This window comes from Anneissia japonica, unplaced genomic scaffold (assembly GCF_011630105.1).
Source record: "Anneissia japonica isolate Jap-2015-1 unplaced genomic scaffold, ASM1163010v1 scaffold1208_len1460985_cov181, whole genome shotgun sequence".
In the NCBI taxonomy this organism is placed as follows: domain Eukaryota; kingdom Metazoa; phylum Echinodermata; class Crinoidea; order Comatulida; family Comatulidae; genus Anneissia; species Anneissia japonica.
Window position 1 is genome coordinate 46,281 of NW_022688484.1, and position 11,619 is coordinate 57,899.

The 11,619-nt window shown below is 29.1% G+C and overlaps 1 protein-coding gene across 1 annotated transcript in view; it reads right to left on the bottom strand.

Moving 5' to 3' along the window:
• Window positions 1-7,121, bottom strand: part of LOC117121815 (sodium/myo-inositol cotransporter-like) — a 14,347-nt gene extending 7,226 nt beyond the window's left edge. Inside the window, 7 exon segments of the mRNA XM_033267127.1 lie at window positions 396-531; window positions 847-1,055; window positions 1,488-1,568; window positions 2,025-2,130; window positions 3,869-4,033; window positions 5,754-5,873; window positions 6,898-7,121. Coding sequence (XP_033123018.1) covers window positions 396-531; window positions 847-1,055; window positions 1,488-1,568; window positions 2,025-2,130; window positions 3,869-4,033; window positions 5,754-5,873; window positions 6,898-6,978 — 898 coding nt within the window. The 5' untranslated portion in view covers window positions 6,979-7,121.
• Window positions 7,122-11,619: the final 4,498 nt, after the last annotated feature.

The window sequence follows — 11,619 nt, forward strand, 5'->3', positions numbered from 1 at the left end:
GATAGCCGTTAACACTGTTAAATTATATATAAATCATCAAAGAAAGGTAAATACAGTGTTCGAATAAAGGACATAATAGATAGACATGATATAATAAACAACACAAATTTAAAGGCAATAAACCAAGATTTAATACAAACATGTTTCTGCTGTATCACATAGTCATCTTCAGTAAGTATATAACCTGACGTGGCGTATTTGTGGTCTAGTGGTATGACACTCGCATTGACGGCCAGAGATCGCAGGTTCGATTCCCGCCAGGGGAACTTTTTATAACAATAATTAGGAACTTTTCATTGATAGGCTGTACTGCTGCGGTGTGTGGGGTATATTTGCTTGTTTGTATGTGTGTGTGATTTATCTCTTCGATAATTGATTTAAATTAAATCTCCTACCTGGAAACAATATTCTGCTGATCATACCCGGCATCACGATGATGAATAGCGGCAGGACTTTCAAGAAGCCAGCCAATAGGGTACCTCCCTGTCCATGTGATAGATTCTTTGACGCCAGTGTCCTCTGAACTATGACCTTGGATGTATTAGACAAATTAAAGTAAAGGTGAAATTGATAATTATATGTAGATTGATATCTATGTATGATTAAATGTAATTTTTTAGATTATTTTATTATAGTACATAGTTTTTAAACTATACGGTATAGGCCTATATAGTTATAATTAATGTTGATAGTTATACTTTACTATATTTCAATAATTATTACATGTCATAATTGTCAATATAAATACCAAAATTGTATTTATTATAATGAATATTTCTTATGATTTTAATAAACATAAAAATAATAAAATTCAGAATTCGGTCCCTTTGCTAGAAATTTACTTACTTGATCTGTAGCCCAATACCAAATGGATGCTGCTGATTGGCCGAAAAGAAATCCTGGCCATGGTATATCGGATCCCCTAGCGTCACGTACCATGTTAAACGAATCATCTTTCGGAAATCCACACGGGTCGTCATTATATAAAGTTTCGTTCGGATACGCTTGCATGTAACGCAATTCGAAGTTTTTATATCCGCCTATTTCTTTAAAGCCTGTAGGTAGGTAAAAGTATCAATAAAGTTAATATTGTACGGTATAGCTTAAATATCGATCTTTTAAAACTTAATTTAGTACTGATAATCCTCATCCACCACCTCAATTGAAAACGTGTTAAATAAGGCGGGTGGATTACACGTTTTGATTTAATTTGATTTGATTTGATTAATTACATTTTCGACCAAGATATAATATAATTATCATACAAAAAGAAAATAAAAAAAATTAAACATTCAAAGGATTTGAATTGTCGCTTTGGCAACCTGATTATTGACTTACAAAGAGGAAAGTTCTGAATTTACCACACAACTATCAGAAGTTAATTAAATGACGACTAAATGACTCTTAACAAAAACCCAACAAGTTTAAAGATTTATACCCGTGAAATTTATGTATTGTTCCACCAACAGCTCAATTTATTTACTTACTAAGTATTGATAATATACAAGCGCCTATTACCATGACGAACGCCTGGAGTGTGTCAGTGTAGATAACGGCAGCCAATCCACCTGTAATAAGAAATGAAAAAAAGAGATGTACACCTGCTATTAATATGATTATTTGTCAAAAATGGACATTCTACAACGTCACAATTTGGTATCTTATGCGCTGAGCACATCCAATAGACCCTCCCAGAGTATCAATTAAACTTTACAATTGACCAATCGGTCACAAATACGCGCATGTCCCACAAACACACCTGTTTACAGGCGTTCATTTTGTGTTATGTGAAACAACTATACCTAAGGGGCAAGGCTTAGCGGAAAGGTTCATTCTGTTAACAACATCGATTATGGTCACACCAAGAGGACATTTTATTTGTCTAATAAAAGGATTTGCATGCAACACAATTTTTGTATAAACAACTATATAAATATCTGACTTCAAATTGCACAGGACTGCAAATACTTCTATATCTAAAGCGACCTTACATTAAACAACGTTCAATTTTGTTTTTGTCTCACCAGTGATCGTATACAAGGCTGTTATTCCAAGCAAAGTCAAAATAGAAGGATAGAGGTCCCAATGTAAAGCTTGTTGGATGAATATACCGCCAGAGTACAAGTCCACCTGCAGAGAGTACACGTCAGAGGGTCAGTATGCATTGTGTTACATGGTATACCGCCCTCATTGGTGATCGTAATTTTTATTTGTTCAGAATAGAAACAAAGTTACAGACCACAACAGTCAATCAGGATTAATTACTAGTTTCAATACGTATGCATATTAACATGAAAAATCGAAAGATCTAATTTACATGATCATTGACCTTTCGATTGTAATGATGAACATTGCATTTAACATGGACCTTTCTGTTAATAACATACTCATGTTTGCCAAGGCGTTTTTATATTCACTATAATAGGCCACATTGTTTTTTTTTTTGCTTTTTTTCCCTTAAACAAAAGACATAAAATATCATGTTGAACTTAGATGAGCCCACAGCAATAACAAAGAATACTATTCAATAGTACACAGTGTAAAAGTAAATCAATTTAAAAAGGTTGTAAATAAAACCATTAAGTTTAAAAACTAACTTTAAGGCATGACCACCAGTTAAAACTCTGCATTGGAATACCGTAAAACCTCGAATTGAAGCCCAGGGCTTTTTTTTAAACTTTAGATGGGCTTCTTTTCGAGGCTACTTTTGCAAAATAAAGAGGGGGCTTCTTTTCAAAATGAATGATGTAAATTTTGTGAATTTGTACTATAAAACAACTAAGGTCACTGTTACATCAATCTGTATCATGGAGTAGTATATAATTGGCATTACTCTAATTCACCAAAACTACTGTTTATAAACCAAGATTGTTTTCAATTTATTTTGTTTTTTGAAATTCATGTACAGGATGTACTGTACTATTTCGAAAAGAAGCCTATGCTATTTTGAAAAGAATCCCATGGGCTTCTTTCCGAGGCTAACTGAACAGGGGGCTTCAATTTAAGATGGGCTTCATCTGTAGATTAAAGCCCATTCGGCTTCAATTCGAAGTTTTACGGTATCCTTTTAAAGATAGAACGAAATAACGGATCAATTCCCTACATAACCATAATTACTTTATGTAACAAAATAATATACAGAACAAGTGCAATAAGTAGATTTAAAAGTGAAGGTATTGCCACCCAAAATATAAAGAAAAAAACGTCTATTTCAGAGGTAGTCAGTGACAGAACTGCATGTAAAGGGTAGGAGAATAACCTATCTTGCAGCGTCATTGTGCTGAATTGCGTATGGGCGTGGTCCGTGACTACCTAGCAGCCGTAAATAGGCGCTTCATGGTAGATACATGATGCTCACATCATTCCACAACGACAGGGGCTGGAATGAACCATAACATCGGGGAACCCTCTACTCTTCCGAAAGATGCAATGGGTTCTTTAAAGTGCACACGAGCCAGATGTATACACTAAACCTCCATTTTAAGTCCTTATCCGAGAAAACTTGGTTCTACCAACCGACCGAACCATGGGCGAGGAGCTGCTGGAACCAGCGCCGATTAGGCTGTAGCTAGCGGCACCCCTGCCTTACCGCTCGGCCACTCGACTCGCCTCAATGTACAAAGTTTCTCCCTATTTGTCCTGTTTCAGATAAAAATAAATTAACATTCTCTTTGATTTTGCACATAGAGTGAGTGTGTTCACCATATATAGGCCTAGTAGCTACAAAAATACGCTGTAGTGTTTAATGAGTCTAATGTTAACTCTGTTCCGCAAAGCTTACACATTAAACAAAAACACAAATGGCAGATTTGTTACAGTATGTTTATTACAACTCACTCGATCGCTGTAGCCTAATACGGGATCTTACCGAGATTTTTGTGAAGATGTAGAGGAGGAGCGAGAGGAAGGCGATGTACATTCGCAATCGCTGTCTGCCGAAACGCTTCTGGAGGTAGTCAGGCATGGTGTACACCCCGCCTGCCATATACACAGGTAGGAATACCCATCCTAGCAGCTGACAGAAAAACAGCGCCTGGAGAAAGATACGAGAAAATATAAATTCATAAATATATAGGCCTACGTACTGAAGGCGGAGCACTTCGACATATATTAACATTAATTATTATTACTGTACAAAGAAAGTTTCGGCAGTTCCTACAGCTCCTAAATGAAATATTTTTTTGGAATAAGGTGTATAGGTTGACACCTAAAATTATTATTTATTCAATTTATCTATTTTGTGACAGGCCTATGTTTTATTGTATATTAGTATAACCACTCAATCCAATATTAGGCTTATGCAGTATCTGTGCATTAATGTTGATATTTACGTTAACTTTTACTTCACTTTATACCGGACGCTTCAAAACTTAGTTTTTATTGTGTACTGTGTACTATACAAGTTTTTTTAGCCAATACAACATAATGCAGTAGTACTGCTATGTAGGTTGTTCTCCTTCCGCATTTATGGTAACTTAAAAAGTCGCACTGTATGTTTGCCTTTTTTTCTCATTACCCAGACGTATTTTTAGTATATTTGCACACCTATTGGTATGATGATAATAAAGTGCACTAATTGAAATCACAAATAAACAAGATTATCTTCGTGTTCCGTTATGTTGTACTCACGAATGCTTTCGCAAACATGGTAAGGCTTATCGAATGTAATTTTGTTAACAAATAGGCCTACGAGAAGATTTCCGTGAACGAGAGGAATTTCTATATCCCTTCAAACCATAAATTAAGTGAGAAAAATAAAAGCTTTTTCGATTTGAGTTTGCGTCAAAAAGTATTAGGAGTGATGTTTGGCCTACATGACGTGTAATCGTACCAAACTCAGTACGTTTCCAAATACTTGTGAAAAAATCGCAAGTGATTCGGGTGGAATCGAACCCAAGACCTCCAGATAACTAGCCTATTTCCATCCTCTAGACTACCGAACGTGTGCTTAGTGACTAGTGTTGAGTATGCTTGCTTATATTAATGTTTCATTGACTTATATGTGCTGCTATTGCGGTATGTTAACAACGTAGACATATTTACAGCAAAACCTATAGAACTGACTAAAAACATCGATTTGCTAAATTCAAATGATCATTTATCATCTTTCAATAAGATGCAGATGGAAACAATTACGCTTTCGCAGATTTGCAAAAGTAAAAAAAAAAAACTTTGCAAAACTATATTGGTAGGCATATGGTATTATTATTATTATCATTTTAACTTTTTAGCTCAAAAATCCAATTGAAATTTATTAACTTAAATATACAAAGTAAGCAAATGTAAAGGAGAAACAGGGAGTACGGTACTCCAATACAAGCTAATTTATATTTTATATATTTTTTTCAATTTTAGCTTCATGTTCTAGAGTCTGTGTTCAAGTTCAAGCATTTCTAAAATTTGGCTTACAGACAGAGTTTAATACACAAGCTGTTCTCTAAATGACAACGAGTGGGAAAACAAGTAAAAGAGTGCCTATAAAGCTTACATTAATAGAGTGAAATAAAAAAGAGTGAAAAAGAATAAAGTTTCACTCTACCTAGAGTGAAATTTACCAGTGTTTTTACTATTAAGAATACAATCCTTCTTTTAGGAATGATTTTTCACTAAAAAAAAAAGTAACCAATTTTGGTGAAATTCATCTTCTTGCACCTAGGAAATAGTCCATTTTCTTCAGGCCTCCTTTTTTTTTTACTGAAAAATTATTAGATTAGGCCTAAACATAAAAGAGGCTACAACGAACTATCTCTTACGTTTATTTCAAACGCAGCGACCCCTAAACCAGCAGCAGCCCCTGATCCAGCGAGTCCAACAAAGTGCTCACTCCCAATATTACTGGCAAACAAGGATGCTCCAACCTAGATAAAACATATAAAGATATTAAATAGGATAAATAAATAGGATAAATAAATAAATAAATAAATAAATAGGATAAATAAATAAATAAATAAATAAATAAATAAATAAATAAATAAATAAATAAATAAATAAATAAATAAATAAATAAATAAATAAATAAATAAATAAATAAATAAATAAATAAATAAATAAATAAATAAATAAATAAATAAATAAATAAATAAATAAATAAATAAATAAATAAATAAATAAATAAATAAATAAATAAATAAATAAATAAATAAATAAATAAATAAATAAATAAATAAATAAATAAATAAATAAATAAATAAATAAATAAATAAATAAATAAATAAATAAATAAATAAATAAATAAATAAATAAATAAATAAATAAATAAATAAATAAATAAATAAATAAATAAATAAATAAATAAATAAATAAATAAATAAATAAATAAATAAATAAATAAATAAATAAATAAATAAATAAATAAATAAATAAATAAATAAATAAATAAATAAATAAATAAATAAATAAATAAATAAATAAATAAATAAATAAATAAATAAATAAATAAATAAATAAATAAATAAATAAATAAATAAATAAATAAATAAATAAATAAATAAATAAATAAATAAATAAATAAATAAATAAATAAATAAATAAATAAATAAATAAATAAATAAATAAATAAATAAATAAATAAATAAATAAATAAATAAATAAATAAATAAATAAATAAATAAATAAATAAATAAATAAATAAATAAATAAATAAATAAATAAATAAATAAATAAATAAATAAATAAATAAATAAATAAATAAATAAATAAATAAATAAATAAATAAATAAATAAATAAATAAATAAATAAATAAATAAATAAATAAATAAATAAATAAATAAATAAATAAATAAATAAATAAATAAATAAATAAATAAATAAATAAATAAATAAATAAATAAATAAATAAATAAATAAATAAATAAATAAATAAATAAATAAATAAATAAATAACATGCAGTACTTACACCTAGACCTACTGCGATGACGAAAACAAAATATATTGTAATAACAATTATATCCAGTGTTACAAGTTGCGACGACGCCATAGTGAGACTGTCTATCCTCTACTTTCGTGCATAGAAACGTCTTTAGACTTAGGTTAGTATGAAACAAGAAAATTATGCGCCTCAGGAGCCATTTTCTGAAGTTCGTATGTGTCTACAATAACAGAGGTCACACTTTATTGTTATCATCGCTGGTGTGGTTATAAGTGTATTAATTGGGTGGAGTTACAATACCACCAGGTCATTATCTGATTGAACTTTGTCCATGTACAAATATTAAGAACATACTCTGCTATCTTTTCCATACCGACGTAATAAAAAGATTTTAGATTTATCATAAAATTATCTCAATCGTGTTATGTAGCAAATTAGCACACATGTTCAGTCAGTAGCAAAGATACTCTCATGCGATCGCTTACTACAATTACCAGATTGGTTATCGCTTAGCTAAAAGAAATATTTATGTATAATTATGTATAATTTACGTATAATATTTCTTGTATTTTTCTAAAAATAACAATGATGTTAAAAAAACAAATAAACATATTATTTGTATTATTATTTGTATAATAATAATAATAATAATAATAATTATTATTATTATTATTATTATGATTATTATATAATTATTACAAATCATTATCTCGTTATCAATTACTACATGATTATTATTACAGCATATATTAATGGGTTGATCTGCATGTAGGCCTATATTAAACGTAAACAACATGTATATAAAATAAGAAGATGATACAATCGTTGTCTTTATCATTGTTATCGGCATCAATATCATTATCAATAGGCCGGCCCTATTTTTGTCATTGTCATTGTCTTTCTTATTATAATTATTGATAATTATCATTTTTATTATTATATATTATTATTACTATGGTTATTACTGTAGTACGGTATGGTACCAGCATCGTACTAAGTATGTGCAAGTGATATACTATTCATTGAGGCTGGCGAAAAATCAATGATAATATAATATATTACTACAAGCTAGAGTTTTAAAGATGCCTGATCATAACAGTGGTGGCGCCATCATGGGGTCAGGGAGGAATTGCCACGCAACCCCTCCCTCCTGCCGGCAGCTACCAAATAACGTTATTTTGATTGCCAATCCCTATTGATGGTCTAAATATACAATTTTAGGCTATACTATCCATAATAATTTGCTGCGTGAGTCCTGCCAATGATTTTTATTCTTGGAGACTGACAGAAGCCGTTCCAGTCGGGCCCTGGTTCGGACCCTCATATCCTCCAATGTCGGCAAATTTCTGTAGCCATCGCTGGACGCATAGGCCTACATTAAATTCATGATCCATGAATAACTAAATTCTCCTGTAAACAATTGAAAACTAAGCCCCGCCCTTGGATATTGTTACTAAGGTCCCACAAAACGATAGCGTAAACTCACGTACAAACACGTGCGTTTTGGGACATTCGCAAGAGGACGGGAAGCCGTCGACAACGGAATTCTGGTTAAGCGCCCTATTGTTTACTGTGGTCTTCACGCTCTGATGAGCACAAAACCGCCGTCCACCCGTCCTGTTGCGTAAAGTGCCTACTTTACGCAAGAGGACGGGGAGCCGTCGACAACGGAAATTCGAATTACGCGCCATTTATTGAATAAAACATTAGGAATTACAGAAAGGACAATAAAACAAGGATGATGATAATAACTTATTTATTTACTACATTTCATAAACACATCAAATGCGTACTATAGTATTACCACCGAAGAATGGAAGTTCAAGACTTAATTCCAACAAAAATACACATTAAATAAAAAAAATATTGATGCTATAATGTTCATATAGACGCCAGATGGCTTAGGGTGCGAATTCCAGTTTAGGAGATTTTCATCATTCCTCTTCTTTAACGTTAAAACTTTATGGATAATTACTGCACTATCGCAAAACAGTTCTGAATTTATCTATTTATTACACCACAAAATATATTTCAATTGACACCGTTTAATTACTCGTTAAAATGAAGAAGTTAAACAAATTTCCTTATACTGTTTTGACTGTATGTATTCATATTCTAAAAGATTATCCCAAGATATGAAATTTAAGTGATGATTATATACTTTAAAGAATAAAAACGTTAAGATTATTTTACAAACTATTGAACTTTCTTTCAGCTCCACATGAAATGTGTTTACGTATATAGGCATTTGGCCCAAATGCAAAATAAATAAATATAATAAACATATTGATTGGCTTAAAAGCATTGAGGAATATATTTTACTCCTCCATGATTAACGTAATTACTTCTCCTTTCAAACAAAAAGTACATATGTTTTCCTAAATTCGAAAATAATAAGCAAATCTTATCAATGGTTGGGTATAAATAATACAATTGTGGGATGTATGTAGTTCTTAAATAAACATTAAAAATTGCATTCCAAAATAAAATCAAATTTATCTTCTACATAATCATTGTTACACATTTTACAAAATCTTTTATTTATTAACTTTCTCCCATCTCCACTTTTGAATTTCAAACTCAAGAAATCCTGAATTTGTTAGTAATTTCCTATAATTCACATTGCTAATACTCGTAATATAATAACTTAAAGTCATGTCTATTTTAAATATATAAGATAAATTTAACATAGAATGTAACATTAACTTCTCAACACATTTTCGTTTTTTGATCATATTCCATAATTTTTTTTTCATGATAAATAATATAATTATGATTTGTAGACTATAGAAAAAGGCTACCACTGAAACGCAACTTTATGTACAATTATCACATATTACTAGTATATAAAATAATGGCCTATATACTTATGTACATAATAAATATATTAACAAAAATAAAATGAAAAAAATAGAATAAATAACGAAATAAAACAAAAAATAAAATTAAGTAATAATAATAATAATAATAATAATAATAATAATAATAATAATAATAATAAAAATAATAATGATGAAACACGAATTAAAAACTACTACTACTAAATTGAAATTTAGTATTAACTTATACTTTAGTTATATGTAACCTACATAAACACTATACTGTAAGGTTTAATAAAAGCCAAGAAGGACTTAGTGGATAAAATTCTATATAATGCAGCAATATGTAAACATGGTTATTCGAAGGTCACATTTAAATAGTTGTATAGAGTAATTGTTTGACAACAGTAAACACTTCCGAAGAAATATAATTGATGGTTCCCAGAAATAGCAAGAACCATTTTTGGTCGATAATATTAAGATTGACTGCCATTCAGAATTTAAAAAAAAAGAAAAAAAGAATTACAGCCGTTCACTATTGTTATCTTTCATTTATGGTTAAACGGGCTCACAAGTATATTATTTTTATTGATGACATATGAGGTTAAGCGAGATTGTATACATCAACAATGAAAACAATATTAACTACTCTGTATTATTATTATAAATATTTTACTGGTATCATTAACAATGTTATTTTCATTGATGATGAGGTTAAGCGAGATTGTGAACAATGTAAAACAATATAATTATAATTATTATAATTATGTTTATTATTATTAACTACTGTGTATTATATAATTATTTTAATGGTATCATTAACAATATTATTATCATTATCATTATTACTATTAATATTATTATTATTATTATTATTATTAATATTACTGGCGAGGAATCCATATTTTTTATGGTTCCGGATTGATTATAAAGATATAACTGATATGAAAAATACGACGTTTTTGTCATATAAAATGGAAAGAAATCTGCATGTTAGTCTATGTTTATCGTGAAATTGATTATTGTGATTAAAAATTCGGTTTATTTAATAATTAAAATGTATCATTTTGCATAAAACAAACATTCACTATCAGTTAGGATTGTTCAAATATATTAAAATTATCATTATAAACTCTACTATCATTATCTTACTTCTGTAAACAAACAAAATCACAAACTGTGAAAAGGACAGATTTTCAGATTTAATTCAGTTAAACAAGTTCAGATTAAAGTTATTATTATGAATTACTATCACTATCTTACTACTAACAAATCACGTAAATTGTGAAACGGTTTCGTGTTAAAAGTCAAATAAATGCAGGTCTCTCAAATGACTGATTGATTGATGATGACAAATACCTGCATCGTTAAATCACCTTTTAATAGGATGATTATTAAAATAGTTTTGATTAATTATTAGGCCTATACGATTTATTTCTACGTCTATTCGCGGAACCATGAGCCCAGGGAACAGTTAAATTCCATGTAATTTAACTGTTCCCTGATGTGCCATTTATTTCATTTCAATCGTTTCATACAGAATAATTTTAAATATACAACAATGGTGAAATGCTTGTGTATAACGATGTAAATTAAATAGTTAAAGTAAACTAACAGGAAACAGGTCATGAAGTAGGCATAGCGTTTAGGCTCATGACCGGTGTAAATATTATACAGACGTACATCATGACACATTTATAATAAGAAGTAATAATAATATATATAACAATAAAAATAATAATAATATTAATACAATAATAATAATAATGATAATAATAATAATAATAATGATAATAATGATAATAATAATAATAATAATAATAATAATAACAATGTTATTATAATATAATTACATTAATATATTATATTATATACATATTATATTATGTATTAGATAATTAAATACAATTATAATAACATTGTTCTCTAC